The sequence below is a fragment of the Drosophila willistoni genome (genome assembly GCF_018902025.1).
Source record: "Drosophila willistoni isolate 14030-0811.24 chromosome 2R unlocalized genomic scaffold, UCI_dwil_1.1 Seg167, whole genome shotgun sequence".
NCBI classification, from domain to species: domain Eukaryota; kingdom Metazoa; phylum Arthropoda; class Insecta; order Diptera; family Drosophilidae; genus Drosophila; species Drosophila willistoni.
The window spans coordinates 14716188-14737501 of NW_025814050.1; the positions used below are offsets into that span (position 1 = coordinate 14716188).

General features: G+C 37.3%; 5 protein-coding genes across 7 annotated transcripts in view; all 5 read right to left on the minus strand.

Annotated features, from left to right (window-relative positions):
* Positions 1–81: 81 nt before the first annotated feature.
* On the minus strand, positions 82–2994 carry LOC6642524 (ATP-dependent RNA helicase WM6). Its single transcript, XM_002064979.4, has 8 exons — positions 2879–2994; positions 2389–2656; positions 2106–2329; positions 1859–2042; positions 1671–1789; positions 785–916; positions 312–714; positions 82–238 (listed from the first exon to the last, which is right to left on the minus strand). Exons 2-8 carry the CDS (start codon positions 2585–2587, stop codon positions 225–227), a joined length of 1275 nt encoding a protein of 424 aa, XP_002065015.1. The 5' UTR covers positions 2588–2656; positions 2879–2994; the 3' UTR covers positions 82–224.
* Positions 2995–3498: 504 nt separating this feature from the next.
* Positions 3499–5412, minus strand: LOC6642525 (PHD finger protein 21A). Of its 2 annotated transcripts, XM_002064980.4 has the most exons (4): positions 5297–5412; positions 4908–4999; positions 4702–4800; positions 3499–4621 (listed from the first exon to the last, which is right to left on the minus strand). In XM_002064980.4, exons 1-4 carry the CDS (start codon positions 5312–5314, stop codon positions 3901–3903), a joined length of 930 nt encoding a protein of 309 aa, XP_002065016.1. In that variant the 5' UTR covers positions 5315–5412; the 3' UTR covers positions 3499–3900. The 2 variants fall into 2 exon arrangements, with proteins under 2 accessions (XP_002065016.1, XP_015033840.1); XM_015178354.3 differs by lacking the exon at positions 4702–4800.
* A 150-nt stretch (positions 5413–5562) lies between these two features.
* Positions 5563–15183, minus strand: LOC6642526 (kinesin-like protein KIN-7I). Of its 2 annotated transcripts, XM_002064981.4 has the most exons (9): positions 15021–15183; positions 14472–14941; positions 13518–14419; positions 13214–13384; positions 7057–10990; positions 6714–6992; positions 6534–6651; positions 5980–6470; positions 5563–5921 (listed from the first exon to the last, which is right to left on the minus strand). In XM_002064981.4, exons 1-9 carry the CDS (start codon positions 15151–15153, stop codon positions 5763–5765), a joined length of 6657 nt encoding a protein of 2218 aa, XP_002065017.2. In that variant the 5' UTR covers positions 15154–15183; the 3' UTR covers positions 5563–5762. The 2 variants fall into 2 exon arrangements, with proteins under 2 accessions (XP_002065017.2, XP_023031389.1); XM_023175621.2 differs by lacking the exon at positions 13214–13384.
* A 61-nt stretch (positions 15184–15244) lies between these two features.
* On the minus strand, positions 15245–16213 carry LOC6642527 (ribosome biogenesis protein SLX9 homolog). Its single transcript, XM_002064982.4, has one exon. The coding sequence runs from the start codon at positions 16091–16093 to the stop codon at positions 15542–15544; it is 552 nt and encodes a 183-aa protein (XP_002065018.1). The 5' UTR covers positions 16094–16213; the 3' UTR covers positions 15245–15541.
* Positions 16214–18463: 2250 nt separating this feature from the next.
* The window catches only part of LOC6642528 (protein abrupt), a 58285-nt gene continuing 55434 nt past the window's right edge, over positions 18464–21314 (minus strand). The window contains exons 8-9 of the mRNA XM_023176004.2: positions 19269–19982; positions 18464–19198 (exon numbers count right to left, since the gene is read on the minus strand). Coding sequence (XP_023031772.1) covers positions 18693–19198; positions 19269–19982 — 1220 coding nt within the window. The 3' untranslated portion in view covers positions 18464–18692. The remainder of the gene's footprint in view (positions 19199–19268; positions 19983–21314) is intronic.

Consider the following 21314-nt stretch of genomic DNA (forward strand, 5'->3'; position numbering starts at 1 on the left):
AAGAAGTCATTATCATTATTATTATTATTATTAGAGATCGCAAAACATCAATATGAATAAATTTGAATGCGAATTCTTATATTGTTTTTGTACACATTGTCTGATTGATTTATTTTATTAGTTATAAAGTAGAATTTATAAAAATGGTAGCATTATTTTGTTTTTTCGTTTTTCTAATTAGGGTGCATTTAATTCTTATGTTTTTGTTGTTACTTAAATCCACTCTAGCGTCCTTCAACTGTAATTAAACAAAAAATAATGGCGATGTTTAATGTTGTGTCACGTGTCAAAAAGGCACATTTTTAACTTACTGTATGAGGATAAATCAATTTCCTCCGGCAGCTCAGTAATATTGACATCAAAACGATCCTGTACTTCGTTAAGTATCTTGGCATCATTCTCGTCGGAGACAAATGTAATGGCTAGACCCTTGGTACCGAAACGACCAGCACGTGCCACACGATGCAAATATGTATCCGAATCCTCAGGCATATCATAATTGAATACAATATTAACACGCTCAATATCCATGCCACGACCAAACAGATTGGTAGCCACTAGAATACGTTTCTGGAAATCTTTGAATTGTTGATAACGATTCAGACGCTCCTCCTGTGACATGCCACGATGTATACCAATGGCTGGGAAATTTTGCTCAGTTAGCAATTGCGCCAAGGCCACACATCGCTGAACAGACTTGACGAAAATAACAACCTATTGAGAGAGCGAGAGAAAAGGATTATTGGATTACTGATGCTAGCAAACACTTATCTCAAGAATTTACCTGATTAAACTCGAGTACATCGAGCAATTCGAACAGCTTCTTGTTCTTCTCGTTCTCCTTGAGATTGTTGTAGTGCTGTTGCAGACCATGCAGAGTCAGTTTGGCCTCATCATCAACGTACACTTCCATGGGCTATTTTTTTGAATATTTGAAAATAGAATTTAAATTAAATTTAAAGGAAACAGTTAAAAAGTATTGAACAAATCTACAACTATGCTCGCCTACAAACTCTACATACGGCCACACGCTACCACCATGAATGATATATACACGTATCATCGTCTAATCATCGTCAACTAATTCCCCTTGGGACCAGATGATGGATATGTGTTGTATCTCAGTCAGAATTGTGTCTGTGTGCAGTTGAAGTTGATCTGGAGTTGAATTGTTTAGCCGGAGGCAGACGATGCAATTGCTTCTTCAACCAGTTGTCTCTCTCTCTTCGTGAGTGTAATTTACATTTGACTTGATTTTTTAATTGATTTATATCTTTTTTGTTTGTTTTGTTTAAATCATTGCGATTGTATGTGACGCGACAAAATGATATTATTTGTTCGTTATTTGGCTTAAACGTTTGCATGTGACGCGTTTAACCATTTGGAAAATGGGTTATTGGTGATTCAAATTTTTAAAATTGGATTCATGTTAGGCCCCTTTATAGAGCTTATATACGTTTGATTATTTACGCGTTTATCCATTTGCAAGAGAATGCAATTGGGGACAAATATTTAGGTGTTTGGATAGTTTCACGGTTTTTATACAGAAGGTAGTATTTGAAATTAGTAATAGTAACTAGTGGTCGTGCTTGTAGTAATTGTAATTGTACGAGGAGAAGTACGAGTACGATTTGTACGAGAATTGTGGATATGGACACGTTGATATTTACATCTTGCATAAACTTTTTGCATACGGGACGTATGTCTTTGCTCAATGTAGCAGAGAACATCATAACTTGTTTGCCGTGTGGTGTGCTGCGGAATATCTCTTGAACATCGCGACGCATATCTGCAAATGTAAAAAATGCATTTTTGAATGAAAACCAAATCAAACTTATGAATAAATTAGACTATTTACCTAGCTGTTCCAACATCTTGTCACACTCATCGAGAACAAAATGTTTTAAATGCTTCAAATTCAGTTTTTTGTTACGTATCAAAGCCAAAATACGACCAGGTGTACCAACGACAATGTGGGGGGTGCCACTCTTCAGAGTTTCCTCGTCTTTTTGGATTGCCAAACCGCCAAAGAAGACAGCAACCTATAATTGAAAAACAATTTCATATATTGTCCATGTAAGTTTAAGTTTTCTGGATCCACTTACCTTAACTGTGGGCATATACTTGGAGAAACGCTCATACTCTTTGCTAATCTGGAATGCCAGCTCACGGGTGTGACACATAACCAATACATGACAGGTATTATTATCGGATGGTTCAAGCTGCTGCAATGTGGCTAACACAAAAACAGCCGTTTTGCCCATACCGGATTTGGCCTGGCATAGAATATCCATGCCCAGTACAGCCTGCGGAATGCATTCGTGCTGAACTGCAAGAAGCACGTGATTATGGGAATAACTGTACACATTTTCCGTTTCAATTACTTACCTTCGGATGGATGCTCAAAACCGCAGTCAACAATTGCACGCAAGATTTCCGGCTTCAGCAAGAAATCACGAAATCCAGAACTGTGTATAGACACATAAGTACCCTTCACGTCTTTTTTGGGAGCCTCACGATTCTCCACCGCAGTGGTCTCGGTCTGCTCCTCATCCTCGTAATCGAGAAGATCATCATTATCAGCCATTATTATTTGTTTTTTATACTTTTTCTCTTCTTAGAGCTTATAACTTGGACAACGAGTACGCTGTTGTTGCTGCAAAATGCGGAAATATTAACACATACACATTTATATATATGTACATATGTCTGGCCTCAAAAAAAAAAGCGGTGAAAAAAGCCGGCGTTCATACGCATACCAGTCGCCATTTTGTTTTTTCACCACATTGCAAAATAATAATTTAATCACATTATGAAATTGCAGGTATTGACCTGCAATTATATTTCGCAAGCCGGCTAACAAAGAATATTGACCTACCTTGTGTAACTTGTTTTCTCCAAAAACCAAATTTATTTCCAAAGTGAAAAAATAATCACAATATTTTAACGTGAGCGACAATGATGCGACGTAGGGATGAGAGTTTCAACGATTACAAATCGATTTTCACCAGTGATTGTGGATAAAACGCGGAAATTGCGGATAGCGAAAAATCTGGCTTATTTAATTTTTAGCTTATTTAATATTTCACTTTAGTTGTAGTAAAGATTCTCAAATACCGATTAATTGACACAGTATCAGTCTGACACCTATTAAAATCTTGAAAATATTTAAAAAATTAAAAAAAGCATCATTCCCATTTTTGGAGTTTTAACGATTGCACAAAGATTTTCTTTATCGCTTGAGTGGATTTCGATAGACCAACACGGTGCCGCCAATCAAGAATTAAAAAAAATTTGAACTCTAGAGGACGCTATTTCGCCTCTTTTGAAATTTTTAATAAATTTCATTGCAAAATTTATTATTCAAAATTAAAATTTAATGAAGAAAGTCTAATACCAACGGCTTGAAGCCGATTAATTACAATTATTCAATCTCTATTGGCTTTCAAAATTTAAGGTAACAAGAAATTCTTTGATTATGCACAAGAAACCGCGCAATAAAATTTAAATAATGCTTCTTTATTTCACTTTTAACTTCTACAATTCTTATGTACTTTGCACTATTGCGATCTTGCGATTACTTATAACTAGGTGCTGCATATACACATTTAATATCTACGAATTAGACTTTCTCATGGTTTTGATGATTGTTGTGTTTTTTTTGTCTTTAAATAGTTGTCAACAAATTAATTTTCAGTTTTTGTATATCAAATATGACAACACTTAACAATATATGCTTAAAACTAAGATGCTCGTTTTGTTAGTGGAGCCTTTCCACATTTTGGGTATTTCGTGTTATGTGTGTGTGTGATTCACTCTGACGCTGCTCTGCTTAATGATTAAAAACTTTTAATAATAGAAGTCCTCAACACGATCGGATATGGCAGCCGGGAGAAAACTTCACCCGGCTACTTCCTCGCTAACAAAGTCCAGTTTGACTACTTCGGCAGGCAAACACTCCTCGACATCAACTTCATTTTCTTGAACATTTATGCGATTGAGTGTCATTGATACATCTGGCCCACATTTAAGGGCTAAGCTACCCGATGTGGTTGTGGTTGCTGGGGTTGGTATTGGAATTGCGATTGGAGTGGACGTGGTGCTAACAACATCATCTTCGGCTATTACCACAGTGCTCAATGTGGAATTGTTTGTGACTGCCGTTGGTGACGTGGTCGTGGTTTGTGGTGGCGGCTGGATGATGATATTTTCCGTAATCGTTGGAGTATTACTAGCAGCTGCAGCGGCGGCGGCTGCAGCCATTGCTGTCTTTTGTTGCGTTATTTTATGCAATTGATTGATTGTGTAGGTGATGGGTGATGTCGTTGTAGCCTGTGCCTGCTGCAGAACAATCTGCTTCGGATGCGTCGTGACCAGTTGAACATGCTGAATCGTTGAATTCTGCGGTTGCGTCGGCTGCGTTTTAAATACTTGATGCTGCTGTTGATTTTGTGTTGTTGCTTGTAGTTGCGGCTGCGACTGTTGCTGCTGCGGCTGTTGAATTATAGGCAATTGCTGGACTGTTTGGATCACATGCTGGACCTGCTGCACGGGTACCTGTTTGGCGGGAATGCCGGCATCCTCAAAGGCCTTCTTTTTCAGAGCCTGGCGTATTTGAGATCTGCAACGAAAGTGAAATGAATTAGCATGGGCTCGATGTTTCTGAGATTTATCCATGTTCTCGCTCGCTATGACACTTACACTGTGCGATTCTTAATGCTAAGACTGATTTTGCTAAGGTCATCCGAGAAGCGCATTATGGACGTGTGCAACATGTCGATTTCTTCGTCCGTCCACTTACTGCTCGCGCCATAGCGAGGGAACATGAAAGCAAAACACTTTAGCATTAAAGCCTACGTCTCTGGTTAGGCTAAATTTTGTTTTCCGGATTTGTATCCGATACATACCCAGACGGTGATTCGGCATTGGGATGTAATTGCATTGTCAAATCTCCCAATCTACTGAATGCCTGTCCAGCGGCCGTGAAAATCTCCCCAACCTGCGAAAAAGAACAAACATAAGTAATAAGGATACGTTTTTATCTCCCTGCAGAGTTGTTGTTTTCTGCCGCCTGTTTTGCAAATTCAAAACAAACGCGCCCTCTCTCCCTTAACCACCCACCCGCCCACTCCTCTATCATCGTGGAACAACAAATTGCTGTTGCTCTTACTCGAAGGAGCGAGAGGCTCGACTCCCGCTCGCGCCACTTTATTTTCCCGCACAAAGTGAATACCGCAAAAGCGTTAAAATATTTTAGTCAATTGATGAAAATACTACTAAGAAGCTCTGCACGTACCTTGGTAGCCGAGTTCATGGCGTATCAAATAAATTAAACTATTTTTTTGTTATAATTTTCTGTTTTTAGCGTCAATGTTGCCAGAAGCAATATTTTTTCGCACACTCTGGCATCATAAAGTTTTTCCGCATGTTGCCAGATGTCAAATAGAAATTCTGATGGTCGATAGGTTTGAATTAATCGTCAATAAGTGATTACTTATTTTCGATACTGCATAAATTATCGCTTTCAAATGAAATATGTCCCACCAATTAAAGTAACTTGTGTTTGTAATTTTAAAAACTATTTTTTTCTCGATTAAGTTTTTAACTATTATTAATACCATAAATTTTGAGATTGAAGAAACTAAAGCGACACTTTGGACGTATAAATGAACATAGAAATCATAAATAAACATAGAATATGCATATATACAGTTAAAACAAGATAACTAATACTTAAAATATAACCTTTGTATGTATATGGCTTATTTAGCTGATGATGGTGCTGTTACAGAACCCTCTAAGCAAGCAATTCGAGTTCGAAGTTCCGTAACTTCATCCCTGCGCATATGAAGAGCTCTCTTCGCCAAATCGTATTTTTCACGGAGAGTAGACAATTCCTTTTTCTGTGCTTCACTTTGTGCCTAAAAAATAAAAGAGATATTGCGAATTTCTTTTGGCTACAATCTTTGGATTACTAACCTTAAGGGCCCCTATTTGCCCGGCAGTAAAGGAACTGATGTTCGTTGTATCGCTATTCTCATTCTGTTGTAATTTTTCTTCCAGATCTTTAATTTGTCTAAAACGAAGGCGGCACAAACCTAGAGCATCTGTCAATTTTAGATTTGTCTTCTCCAATATCGATTCCAACTCGGACTCAGTCTGCGTATCTTTACTAGATGTTTCAGTTTTTGTTGATGTATTCTCACTGGTTAACGTTGTCTTTGAGGCTGAGGCAGAAATTGCATTGATCTTGCTTATAAGATCTTGGTTCTTTTGTTTGAAACGTTTAACCTCATGGCGAGCTTTTTCGACCTCATCCTGAAGCCTCTGCTTTAATTGGCCATTCTCTATTTTCAAAGGATGATTCTTTAATTCGAAATTCAAGGCAGTAACTTGGCTATCGCGGATAAATAGTTCTCGTTGACAGTCTTTAAGCTTTCGATCCAATTCAGTGCAATTACACGTTTCAGCTGAAATAGGAATAGAGAAATGTTAGCTATTGAAAGAGTAAAAAATAAAAGATGTTAACTCACCAACTGGATCAGTCATGCAGTCAGCATCCCTGAAATCGTTCCAGTACGATTGGCGGCGCTCGTCATGTGCAATTATCCTTCGATTTTTCCTCATTTCAGTCTCGAAACTAATTGATTTCTAAAAGAAGACAAAATATATTCAACCAAATATGCTCTGATAGCCATGTGGCTTCTTCCTACCCGTGGCACGGTGGCATTTCGATCTAGACTTCTTCTTCCACTTGGCAAAGTTGGATTCACCGAACTGGGCGAAGAATTTGAAACATTCGAATCCATAGACATATTGGTAGAGTTATTGGACTTGGATTTTTGTATGCCGCTCAATTGAGACTCCAATTTCTCTACAATCTCAGTAAGAGTACAAAGCTTTTCTTCCAGATTTCGCTTATCAGACAACAGACTTGAAATGGTGGCATCTTTTTGTTGATATTCTGCCTTTAAATTGGTTTCCTTAGTTTTCTGAAATAAAATTTTGGCCTAAAGCGAAATCTCTGGCATTAAGCAGCATAAGGCTTAAACTTACCAGAGTTGAACGCAAAGTTTCGCATTCCTCGGTTAGTCTCTCAATTGTCGTTTGGTTTTGGAGAACTGCGTTACTCATTTCCGAAGCTAGCTTTAATTTACCATCTAGTTGTTCATTAAGCGTTTTCAATTTGTTGTTATCTTCTTTTAGGAAATTACTATCCTTACGCTCTTTCTCCAGTAAGCTTGTCAACTCCTTATTTCTCGACCCCATTTCCTCTTTTTGCAAATGTAATGAGTTTAATTTTATTTGTTGTTCTTTCAGTGAACCCTGGAGTTCACCGACTTGACGTGCGAATTGTCGTGATTCACTTGACATTCTCGTTTCGAGTTCTTCAACCTGTTTATGTAATTTGGATTGTCCTGCACAGGCAGCCTTTCTAGCATCTTCGGCGGTCTGCAATTGCGAACGCAATTCGTTGCCATTGCTCTCGGATGTCGTTAAATCTTTTTTTAGGTTCTCACTCTTCTCCTTTAAGTCTTGAATCATTTTCTCCATATCAGCGGCATGTAGTTTAAGTTTTTCATGCTCAGCTGTAAGGTCATCGAAATGTATAACCTTCTGATTGACTTGAACCAATTCGTATTGAAGATCTTTTAGCTTGGCATTAAAGGTCTCAATTTTTTCCTCCATTTCGGTTTTCTCTTGCGAGCTTTGCTTAATAAGAGCGTCTAATTGCATTTGCAATTGTTGTGACTTTTTCAAAGCCTCTTCCTTTTCCGTAATAGAAGCTTTTAATTGTTGCTCATCCAGTTGCTTCTCCTTGGCTTGTCGCAATTCATTTTCAAGATCCTTAAAGGCTTCAAATTGTTTCTCCTTTTCTGTTTGTATTTGAGCCTTTTGCTCAATAACATCTTTCAATTGTTCTTCCAACTGTTGAGACTTTGCCGAGGCCTCTGCTCTCTCGTGCTCCAGATCCTTTAGCTTCATGTTAAAGCTTTCCAACAGCTCGTCCTTTTCGGTTTGTAGTTGAGCCTTTTGGTTTAAAACAGTTTCTAATTGTTCTTTCAACTGTTGAGACTTCATCGAGCCGTCTGCCTCTTGCTCTTCAAGATCTTTTAATTTCATATTTAGGGTCTCCAGTTGTTCGTTCATTTGGCTTTGTATTTGGGCCTTTTGATTAACAACAAGTTCCAATTGTTCTTCCAACTGTTGGGATTGTTTCAAGACCTCTGCCTTTTCTTGAACAGAAGCTTCCAATTGTTGTTCCAAAGATTCAAACTTTTGTGTCATTGTGTCTTTTAAGCTTTGAGTTTCTGCATTCAAATCATCGAACTGCGACTGCAATGCCATTTTTTCTTCTCTAAGTTTTTCCATGCTACTGTGATATTCACTCTGGAGCTGTTCATATAAAAGCAATTGCTTGGCGTCCTTTTCCTCAAATTCTTGAATAGTATTTTTCAATGATTTTATAAGCTCTAGATGTTGATCTACTTGATCTTGGCTGGCAGAATCTTCTAGTTGTATGGTGAGTTTTTCAATCATTTTCTGGCTTTCATCGTAGAGAGACTCAAGTTCGTGCTTCTCCTTTATGACATTGTCTAGGGCCAAGTTGTGCTCGTCTTTTAGGGTCTTTATATTCGAATTATGCTCAACAATAATACTTTCAAGTTTCGCTTCTGCTGATGACAGACTCTCCTTTAGTTTAGACAAACTTGATTCGTAGCGATCTTTACTCTCCTCCCATTCAATGTTATATTTACGCATATTTGTACGATATTCGCTTTCGCTCGTCTCTAATTTATCAAGGAATTCAAGTTTTAAGCCATTGATCTCTTCGGTTTTACGCTTCTCCATATCTTCGAGATCATCTAGAGCGGTTTTAAGTTTTTCACTTAACAAAGCCCGTAAAACCATGTTGTTCTCGATCTCTGAATTCGGATGACGCTCTTTTAGTTCATTCAATAATTTTTCTGCTCTAATATTGCGCTCTGTTAAATCCGCATTCATTTCCTGTAATTGATCGATGCGTTGAGCATCGTCCAATGATTTGGCTATTTGTAGATCCAGCATTTGCTGTTTGTGCTCGGCACTTGATTGCAATTCGACTTGTTGAACATCCATCGATAGACAACGCTCGTTCAATTCTTGAATATCCACTTGAAGTTGACTAATGGTTTCATCCTTAGTCCTTATTTGATGTCGGTGCTGTTCTAGTTGATCCTGCAACTCAGTCTCTCTTACACGTAGATCCGATACGGTTGTGTTCAATGAAACAATTTCCTTAATATCTTGCTCAGAATTCGAATCATTTGCAATCGAGGACATGGCGAAACTTTCACTTAAAGTGTTTTCTTTCACCTTAACCTGCAGTTCTTCGCAAACCATTGTGATTTCGGCATTTTGCTTTTCCAGTGATTCAATTTGACGTTGATAGTCCTCCACTTTATTGACTATAACCGATTTCTCTAGGAGTGCCGACTCCAGATTGGTCATCTGTTCACGCATATCATTGATGGTGCGTTCGGTGGCATCTATCAAAGCGTTTTTCTCAGCAATCTCATTTTCCAATTGTAGAATATGATTCCGCAAATCACAATCATTTTCCTCGCCATCGTAGTTTAATTTTATGATTTCAAATCTATGCTGTTTTAGAATACCTTTCAGGTACACACATTTGTCTTCATCCATCTGATTATCAAATTGATGGGTGATGAGGTCAGTTTCCTCAGTGCACTCTAGACACAGCTTGAGGGCTGGGGCCACATTGTTGGTTGCTCTAAACACGCGACTAAATCCGGAGAGATGTTTAAGTTCTATCTCATGAAGCGATTCGGATAACTTGGCAAAGTGTTGCAGCAGTTCATGGTCCAAATCTCCTTCAGTTTCACTACATTCGGTCCCGACACCAGAACTTTTCATTGACTCTGCATCGCCGCTCTGTTGTAGTTGTCTCTGGTGTTGCTTCAATTCCTCCTGCAGTGCATGGCATTGCTTGCGTAGTTCATCACCCTCCTGGACGCTCTCCATGAGTTCATTCGATAGACAATCATATTCTCTTTGAATATTATTGAAATTTGTCTGCATTTCCAATAGTTTGGCTTGCAGCTCTTCACTTTGGGCCTTAAACTGATCGTCAAGTGGTTCGGTATTCATTCCATTTATAAGCTTTTGCTGAGCTTCCTCCACACGTTCCTTAAGACAGTTAATCTCAGTTTGTAACTTTACGTTTTCAGCCTGAAGCACCAAACAACTCTCGGCCGACGCAGAAGACTTTAGCTCCAAATTTTCATAAGATTGTTGAAGTTCCGTGTACTTTTGCCGTATGGCATTATAGTCCGCCTGCAAATCTTGTATAGCCTGCACCTGTGACTGCCGCGATTGCTCCAATTCATCGTATTTGCCCTGCAAAAAGGTCATATCATCTCGTGCTGTTGCCGCCTCACGGGACAGACGCTCACAATGATTCGCCTTTTCGGCCACCTCGACGGTCGCTTGGCCAAAGGCTATTTGAACACTTTCCAACTTTGCTCGAGTCTCGGCGATTTCAAGCCGCAATTTCTCACATTCACAATTAATTGATTCCACAGTTTTCGAATCCGATTTATATTCATTCAAGAGTTTTTCTAGCTGCTGGCAATTATTGCAAATTCTCTCACAACTCGTCTCCAATTCGGGGCAAAGGGAACGCATTTGATCCTCCTTGCTGTTGCGCAACATATCCCGTGATAGCTCGTCGAGAGATTTTTGCAAATTGCCAATTTTCGTCTCCTTCTCGTCAAGCGCTGACAGCAAATCATTTTCACGCAGTTGCAATTTATTATTGTGATTTTTATATTCAAATTCTAGACCCACTAAATCACGATTCTCCATCTCAAGTTTCTCAATTTTCTGCTTTAGCTCTTTTAATTCTGTCTCGTAGTCCTCTATCTTGGCATTGGATGTTTGATTGGTCAAAGATATAGCAGCCACTTCATTCTCCAGCGTCTCGCAGCTAGAAATTAAATGATATGCAATTAAAATAGGGATTCAAATAATTTAACAAATTCTTTAATAGACAAATAGCTTTTCAAATAAAGTTTATTGAAATTTTGTTAGAAAGCTGAATGAGAATGAAAACTAAAGTGTATTAAAACAAGGGTATAATGATTTGTTTACTCTAACAATAAGATTTGAAATGATTTAATCATTTATATATATATTTGGTTTCGTTTGTTAACAGGGTTCGAAAAACTCATTCAAATGATTTTAGTATTCGGATAGCTTTTGAATATGAATATTCATTAATAAGTACATAGAATAAACGAAATTTTAAGGATATTCGTTAAGCTTTTATAGAGATTAGATTAAAATCTTGTTTAAATGCTTCACTATGAATCACGTCAACTTTTCATTTTATTTGTTGTTAAAAACTTTATTCACTTTCATTGGATGGAGCGTAATTTCCCTTACATTAAATTTGTTTACTCTTTGAAACTCTAATTTAGTTGTCGCTTTGGGAGTTGCATCCACAGACACACACAGAATTTGTATTTAGAGCGCACACTAAAAATAGAAACAGTCGCAGCTGATCGCTGACAACATTCCTCCCAGCTGAAGTTGCGATGGGCTCTCATCCAAAAACGCATATCAACCGCCGTTTTGCACCTACTCAAATGTATGTATGAATGTTTGTGTGTATACTCACTCATGGGTATCAATTTGAATTCAATTTATTTACATATAAAAGTTTATATGTATTCGGTTACATCACAAATCAAGGCCGAGAGAGAGAGACGGGGTTAACGATAGTAACAAACACACACAGCAGAAAAGACGTCACCGATCGATCTAGTTTATCAAAAGTAAACCGAAATAATGGCAACTAATTTGTACATTTTTTGGTATAGAATATTATCACGAACTTGGCCAGTTACCAGCTACTACTAAACATTCTTTGTTTTATTGACCGTTGGCAGAACGTTGCGCCGGCATAACGCTTCGTTCTCCTCGACGTCGTCGTCGTCGTGTTCTTTTGTGGAGAAACTGGCTCAGAATAACTTTGCACCCACAAAAAGACTCCACCGAAAAATACATATGCATTTTTAATGTACATGTGTGTGTGTGTGGGTATGCCTTTGTATGCGCGTTGGCGTTTGTTTTTCTTTTGAATTTCTTTTTAACCTGGTGTTCGTCGTTTGGATTGGGGGACAGAGAGCTCTCTCAGTAACTGGCAAGAGAGTAAGTAGGCAAGCATTGAGCTTCGAACGACAACAAAATAGAAGAGATCAGTCGATTACCTTAGGTAATCTCACCATATGTTGGTTTGCAGGGCGCGCCAACTTTAATTCAAAACATTTTATAGGCCTGCAAAGTGCAAATTATTATAATTTTAAAATTGAAAGTTAAGATTTTACAAAGTTTACTTAATAGGCTTTAGATCGTACTTAAAACTGGGCAATAGTTTTTTCTTTTTAATGGAGAGTAGTGCATGGATATCAGCCAAAAATTGTTATACAAAATATATGCCAAGACATAAAAAAGTTTTATGATTTTTTAAATTTTAAAAGTTATTTGTTTTTGAAGCTTTTAATGGCAAATTAAAATGGCATATTAATTTATCTTTGGTGGCTTTAAATGACAAAGTAATAATTGTGTTATAGTTTTTAAGGCCTTTTTTTTCGCGTTTTTATAATCTACTTTTTTCTAGAATCATTTTTAATTGGAATATTCTGTAGTCTGCTTTAGTATTTTGTCATTCATTTTTTCAATAAAGAACAATAAGTTTAGTAAGAGTTTACGTGTTTCAAACAAAGCACAGAATAAGTTAACAAATATGTATCATTAAAGAAATGTTTTTGTTTCTTTGCAGAATTCAACATTGGATCACAAAATATAAAGAATGAACTTTATTTTAATGCATTTCGGAATCTGTATCTACTTTTTTTTCCACTAATGATCGTTTTCTGGGGACAACTTTAAACTAAACAGTTTTTTTTTCAATATAGATAGACTTAGGGGACAATCATTCGATTTTTACGAAATTTAGACCTTACCTAGATTCTAGGCTCACAAAGGCTACGAAATTTCACATAGAAAGACAAATACATGAACTACACATAGGGAAATAAAAATGATGGCCAATTTTGTATACGTCACCAACATAAAATACTAAAATTTAACTAATGAAATTAAATACTTCAAATGAAACATTTCCTTTAACGTTTCATTGACTCACCGGTGTTGATACTTTAAATTGTCTGCTTGTAGACCATCGCGTTGAATAGTCATAGCTTCCAATTTCTCTGTCAAATCTTGACATTTTTCCCACTCGCTGCTATTATCACATAACTTTTCTAATTTTGTAAAAGTTTGCAATTCCAAAAGTTCCTTTTCAAGATTTTCCTTACTGCAGATGATGATATGTACATGTGATGATGTTGTGTTGGTGATAATGAAACAAAAAAATGTGAATGAATTGTGAGATGCCATGAATGTGAAAGTGTAGAATAAGGCGAACAAATTTTAGAATCCACACTTACTGTGCATTTCCCATTTGTGATGCGGTTGGGGTTAAGGCAATTGGTATAATTGGTCTACTTAAGCCTTGAAGCGTTGGTGCTGGTATATCCAAAGGTTCCAATCCAAAATCGTGCAGTTCTCCGGGAACAAAGACTTCTCTATCATCGAATTGTGCCGAATTAAGAATATTTATTGTCTTTGGGACATTATCATAACGATGACTGATATTAGAAATTGGAAAGAAACGTGGCTTCGGAAGTTGGGAATGTTTTAACGTGGACCCTTCTGATGGCATTGCCGTTGACGTAGACGGAAGCTCAAGCAATGAGGCGGATGGACACCATGTTCGACGACGTTTTTGTAAACGTTTTTCATTATTCAGCGAATTACTGGTTATGATCTTAAGCATATCAGTTTTAAGTCTCTGCTCTAGTTGCTTAACTTTCAGCTGACTCTCATTTTTGCGCTCTTCCTCTGCGAGACGATTTTTAAGATCCTTAATTTCACGCTCCAGCCGCTTCATCATAGTCGCATCCGATACTACCTCATTGACTTGTGGCTTAATGCGGACTTTCTTTGCTCGCATGGCAAAATTCAAAGTGGACTGGGACTCATCAGAAATCGAGGGCTTAATTGTACATATTATCGACGTAAGGGCATTTCCCACCAGCGACGCTTGCAATATTCGTGTAAGTTTTGAGTCACGGAAACTTATGTACTTCTTGTCCACATTTTCAGCCAAGTTGTTGATTACATTGCTGAGAAAGAGCAGACTTTTGTTGATGTGTGCTCCCTCCTTTAGACGAGCCCCACGGGCACCTGTCTGGTCAGCACGTTCGGAACCCGCCAAGTCAACCAGGTTCAGTACACTTTGAATGACTGCGTCATCCTCACTGCGATCCGTTTTACGTGACTCAATGATCTGGGTAAGGGAAAATGTAGTAACATCTAGAAAACAACAAGGCTCAACTTACTATGCGAAAGACAGCGTGCGAACGACTGGAACGCTCGTTCATATTGGTTTCACCCACTGTCCGCTCCTTATTGCCCATGCAGAGAAATTGCAGAAGATCGCCCTCGCTAGTTATAATAACCTCCTCGCAATTGACATTCACAATGCCATGGCCGGCCTCATGGATCTTGAGGTCTTGGTTCTTCTTATTAAGCAGATCGTAGACTTTCTCATTGTATATTTCTATGTAGCCCACTCTTATCAGGTAGTCACGATCATTGTTATTGGCTATTTGTTTAAAGATTTCCTTTGCCGCCAACACCATGACACCTGGATTTTGATTGTCGCCCATCATGGTATAAGTTTTGCCAGATGACGTCTGGCCATACGCAAATATCGTGCCATTAAATCCTTGCATGCAGGCGTGGACAATATGCTTTGCCATTCGGTCGAAAACTTTCTGGTTAGTTGTATCTTGATCAAAGGCGTAATCTGTAAAGGAAATATATACACACACAGAGAAATAACCACACTCGTACAAACACATATGGAAAAGCCTTCTCTCTCTTACCAACAACAAAGGGATCAGCTTGGCTGTCTATCAATTGTATGGCACACTCATCCTTAACTTGCCAAAGTGTAGATTCTCCCGGCTCGACGGGGCGAACCTTTATGCACACTTGTATTGAACTTTTTGCAGACATGGCCAAAAGTTTATGCACGTACAACGCTAAAATATATGCAACTTATAGACACAAAGCACAAAAATACATGTAAATTACAATTAGAAATGACTTTCTTGACAACAGTTAATTCAAAGTACTATATTTTTCTACAGTTATTTCGAACAAGTGCCGCTTCATAAAGGTGAGCAATGCCGCGGTGATAGAGGAGGCCGAAGCTTCGATATTTCAAGATCAATCGAGATCGTGAATGGCAAATATCGATAGGTTTGAGAAACCGTTGATGTTTAAATTTATTAAAGTGAGTTTTGTGCTAAATTTCAGTCAATTTATTATTTACTTATTTAGTTTTTGAGCAGAGGCACACAAATAGTTTCGACCTAATTATCTTACAGTACTAAGTAGGTGTTTATTGGTCATCGTCCTCGTCTATGGTGTGGTATTTGTTGCGCACATGAGCGGAAATCACTTCACGAGGATTTTTCTTGAAGTTTTTATCCTTTATCAGTTTCTCGAAAGCCTGCACCTGGTTTACCATCTCTGTTCGCTTCTTTTTGATCTTTTGTTTGACACTGAGCGGCGCCTCTGGTTCGGTCAGCATAGTTCTTTCAGCAGGATCGTTTTGTTTGGTCTTCACCAGTTTGTAGATATCCTGAAGGGAAGGTAGGGCATCACGCAGCGGCTTTAAATCTCCTATGACTTTAGTCTTTTCGCGATTCTTTCGGGCCGTTTCCTCTTTACGTTCCTTTCGTGCAGCGGTAAACCGCTTTAGTAGTTTCTTGTGCTTTTGGACAGACTTTTCCTTTTTAGTTGTTATACTCTTGGGGGTCAGGGTTTTGTGGAGCAACTGCTCTTGGCGTGCTGCTTTGTTGATTTGTGCCTTCACATTTTGTACTTGTTGCTTCGCCGCTCCAATGGCACTCTTGGATTTGGCCCGAATGTTTTTCTTCGTTTTTGCCATGTGTGTGTTTAGCAATTCACTTGTGGACAACAGCAGACAGATTTGCACCTATAATTCACCCACGTTGTGTTTGTTATGTTTATTTTTGTTTTTGCTTTGGGTTGCTGCCTTGAAGATAGAGATGGCACTAGGGTTGCAAAATAATCGATGGTCCTTCCATCGATGGCGAACTATCGAGCGATCAGCTCAAAATGAGTAAGTACTCGATACTACTTACAAGATAGCGCGCTAGTTTAAAAGTGATTATCTAAAACTTTATTGAATTACTTTCAATTGAAATCTTACAGATATACACGTTCTATCAGATGGATGAATGAGTTAATACTGCAATGTGTCACCTCATATGCATCAAACTGTTTAATAATTATAGAAAAACACATTGCTTATTCTTCATAACGCGACTTTATTGTAATTTTAATAAATATTTTTTTTTAACTTTCTAAGCACATGGATCCTCTACTTATATTGCTTATATAACGACTTTTATTTAACTAATTCATTTTATTCTATCGCCTTTTAATTGGATGATTGCATTAGCCTTGTTTGGATACCAATTTTTCTTTCTTTTTTTTTTTTTAAGGAAATGCCATTATTATTTATATATAAAATATTGCACTCTCCCCGCGATGCGAGGTAGAAACTTCAAAGCAAGCCGAATGCAATATGAAAATAGTAATTCAACAGTACAAAATTAAACATACTTGCATTATGTATTATTGTAATTAAGTATTTGTTTCATTTTCGGTTTTTATTATAATTTTTGTTTTGTTTTTGCCGATCGATTTTGTCGTCTATGTATATGTTAGGTGACTCGTGATTAATTATTACATAAGGTGAATAAACAATAGAAATACGCACACATACACAAAATTGCAAGTCTTACGAAATAAATATTCAATTTATAATTATACAATTAAATTAAATTGAGGTAGAAAATTACTAAAGTAACACATATGTTGTAATAAGGCAAGTGGTTTTACTCTTGTAGAGTCTGTGCTCATTCATCGATTGAAACTAACAATAGAAACTAGGATATAAAAATGAGGCAATATTCGAATAACTAAAAATTATACACACATAGAGGGGAAAAACATGAGTCGCTGGCCAACTAAACTAACTAAATTGTTCATTGTGATCATCTTTTTATGATCTTATATACGAAACGAGTAACGCGGATTGATGAGATTTTTTGTCGTTTCCTCGGAGTGCAAATTGTTTGTTGTTTAAATGTTTAAAATATATATATATATATGTATATACTGAGGTATTCTTGACCAATCATACATTTTTTTTTCACATCTGAGATAATAATAATTATGTATTCTTATGTAACTTGTTTATGTATATTTATATAGCTAATTGTAAGTATATGCGTATATATTGTGGGTGCATATGCCTGTATATTGTAATTGTATGTATATATAGGTAGTCATTACAATTATGTTTATTAATAATATTATTATTATTATACCGATCTGTAAAAGATCGTTGGCAAGTTCCCGATTTCATTAACAGTTTAAGTACGAGCGAACGTTTCTGTGTATAATGGAGAGAGTATTTAGTAGTACTATATATTTTATTGTATTGTATATATGTATATAAGTATAAGGGGGACCAGTCATAACATATGGAAGTTTTGCAGATATTACATGGGATGATGTTCTCTGAGGTAGTTTGGTAGTTTTGCTCCTTTAATGGAGTTGTCCGCGAGTATTCCTGAGATATGGTAAGCACTATGTTTGTGAATCAAAATTGTCTAGCTAGGCGAATTGGAAGTTAATGCCCATACATCGGTTTATATGTACATATATGCACTATATGTAGTCAAAGCCGGATCTAGTTATGTGAAATAAGTAAAAAATTGTCCCCTAATGTATGCAATAGGCAGTAAAAGTTTTCTTCAACTGTCTATTGTATACTTTAAGGAGCTAATTTTTTGTATTTGTTTCACATTTTTTTAAATCGGCCAGATATATACATACATACATACATATTTTGTGTATCTTATGCTAGCTCTGTGATGGCATGGCACATTTGAATTTGCTTCTGTCTGATACAGTTTAGAGTTACAGTTTAGCATAAATGCAATGGAGACGGATCGTTTGCAGCTCGTTATCCTTTTTTGGGGCTCGTACAACATTCTTGTATTTACAGGGCTGAACAATTGTTTTTGTAAATATTACAACTAAACTTATACTATAGTATGTAGATTTAGTTTTGTTTTTATTTTGTTTTTTGTTTTTTGACGATTAGGCGTAAATGTTCTTAGAGCCCTCGTGTTGAAGACGATTAACTCATTTCACCTCTTCTCTCTCCTGTTTCATGAATTACTATATGTAAGTATATACACAGTACAGGTACATCTGTATATGTATATAAGTATATATATATATGTATATATATATAGGTATGTATGTGCGCTTCTAAACATAAACACACAACATAAAATTCTACTAGTCCTAAGGTAACTATCGTGCATTTTCATAATGTACACGTAAACTGGTATACATGAGGATAAGGCTACTCGTTACATATGTTCCATGATTTTGGGGTATACAATTTGTTGTCATCGATCATATTGGTATTTTGGTTGATAAATTTATGTATTGTGCACACCCTCGTCCTCGGAGTAGTTCTCCTCGGCATCCGAATTGGCCGCCTCATTCATGCTGCCCGATTGATTATTATGATCTAAACCCAAATCCATTGGCTCGGAACCATCTCTGCGAATCTCTGCTCCCTCATTGCCATCATCTGCCCCATCTTCGGTATCATCAAGATCATTTAGATGGCCATGCTGTTGCATACTACGAGCCACTGAGCTAAGCGACAATGGTCCATGCGAATGGGGTGACAGACTGCTGGATGATTGCTGTTGATCATGTCGCAGGATTGGCTCAATTGTTAGACCGGCTCCACTCTGAGAGCCACCAAAGCCGGTACCAGATGCAGGACTACCACCAGCTGCCAGTTTACTTAAATCAAATTGACCGGGCAACAAACCAGGCGGCAGCTTATCCAAACTATGACCCATGGCATTCAATTGGGCCATTTTGGCAGCATGCAAAGCAGCTGCAGCAGCATGCTCTTGCGACATTCCCATACCTGTTTGAAGAATAGTTCAACGATTAAAGGATTTGTCTTTTCGAAATTTAAAATTTAAATGAATACTAACCGAAAGTGTTTTCCGTGATAAATTGCAAATAAGTGTCTAGCAGGGATTGGCTAGCAGCGTTGCCAGTGGGTAACTGAAGATCCTTTGGTTGCCCCAAAGCGGCTGCTGTGGCCGCTGCGGCGGCTGCCTCATTACGCATTCTTGAGATAGTGGTATTGGCATGGCCAAAATTACTCAGCAAACTCTCGTGATAGCGACTCAAATCGCTGGCACTGCCACCGCCCATGCCATACAGGCCATTGCCAGTGGTCAAATCCTCGGGATCATCATCCGAATCCTCGGCATCATCCAATGGCCCACCGCTGGCATTACTTAAGTCCAATTTCTGTTGACCACTGCCGCCTCCACCACCACCGCCGCTGCTGCCGCTGCCACCTGTGGGTGAGGCTCGAGCCCGCAGCTCGGCAGGTGAGATTTTTACACCTGCCTTGGCCAGCAGACGTGAGGCTAGATCCGGATCAAAGGCGCTCGGCATGGGTAGAACTGGTAGATCCTTGGTCGAGATGCCTCGATGCTGACGGGACATGTGCGAATGAAGTGAATTACGCGATTTGGCCACTGTGCCGCACAGGACACAACGATAGCCGGGGCAAACTGTGTGCTTATCCTCCAGATGAGTGCGCAGTGTGTGGGCCGAACGATAGATTTTGCCACATTTGGGGCACGGACGGGGATCGGTGGCCCGGACACGCATCTCCAGTGAACGTCGGGAAACTAAAAAAAGACATATTCAATTAGTTAGTTAGGCCAAATCAATTATTGATCATTACGAAATCGAGGATTGAAACAAAACAAAACTCAAATCTCATCTTCGTTTGCTCTTTATTATTCATCAAAATATATTTATATATATATGTATATATATATATTTGCCATCTCACACAAATCGTTTTGTCGGCGACTCGCACAAAAATTACAAAGATACAAGATACACAAGGACTTTTTTGATCGATCTTTCCTTTCCATTTCGCAATTGGCAAACTAAAATGCTATTAAATCATCATACATTCTATGTATGTATTTTTATTTATTTTTTTTTTTTAGTAGGTATATGTTTTTATTATAGACTACAATTGTAAAATTGTCCGCATCGAAATACAATTTAGTATGTTTTGTTTGTTATGTATACTTAAATCAATCGATCAAACGAACGATCTGTTTGTGAAATTTCATTCTTTGCTTTTTTTTAGTTTATATTTTTTGTAGTTTTTTTTTTGTTTTGTTGTCAGTTTTGATTAACATTATAGGAACCTTTTTACGTATGTTTTTTTTCCATCTGCTCTTTGTTTTGGTTTTTTTTCTGTCGGCCGCCAAAATTGAAATAATATTTGAACATAGGATTTCATTTTTTTCGGTTTTTTTTTTTTCAATTTTGAGCGTTTTTTTTTCTCACGAATTTTCTCTAATAAAAACTCTTTTTCTCTTTAATTTTATCCACTAATGTTTTTTTTTTGTTTATATTCAACTTTAGGTAAGTTTTAGGTTTGTTTTGTTGTTTTTTTTTTTGGCTAAAAATATATTACGCAGGCACATTCTATTTTGTTTCAGTATCATTAGTAATAATAACTATATAATTATAATTATAGTTTACTTTACTTTTTTTTGGTTTTTGCTTGGTTTTCAGCTCATTATCTACATGTACATATACATAGTTTCCTCTTATGGCTTATATATGTATGTATATAGGTATAGGTTTGCCTTATGAAATTCTAGAATTCTATTAATCATTTTGTTCTTGTAATACTGCACATATTGCACGCATTTTTATTTACTGGAGTTGTGACTTTTGCTTGCTGCTGGAGTTTATTAGGAGTAGACTATTTGGACATACTATATATAAGTATATAGTTGCATATATATATTAAATGTCTGTTGTAGCTTTCCCTTCTCTCTCTCTCTCTCTTGCTTTCTCTGTGAGTCTCTAAATTACAGCTAAATATGCAGCTCTGCTACACTCTGCGCCTCATAAGTTTCGAATGTTGCTTAGTTCTTGTATATTAATTAATTATTATACTTGGATTTTTACATTTTATTTATAAATTATAT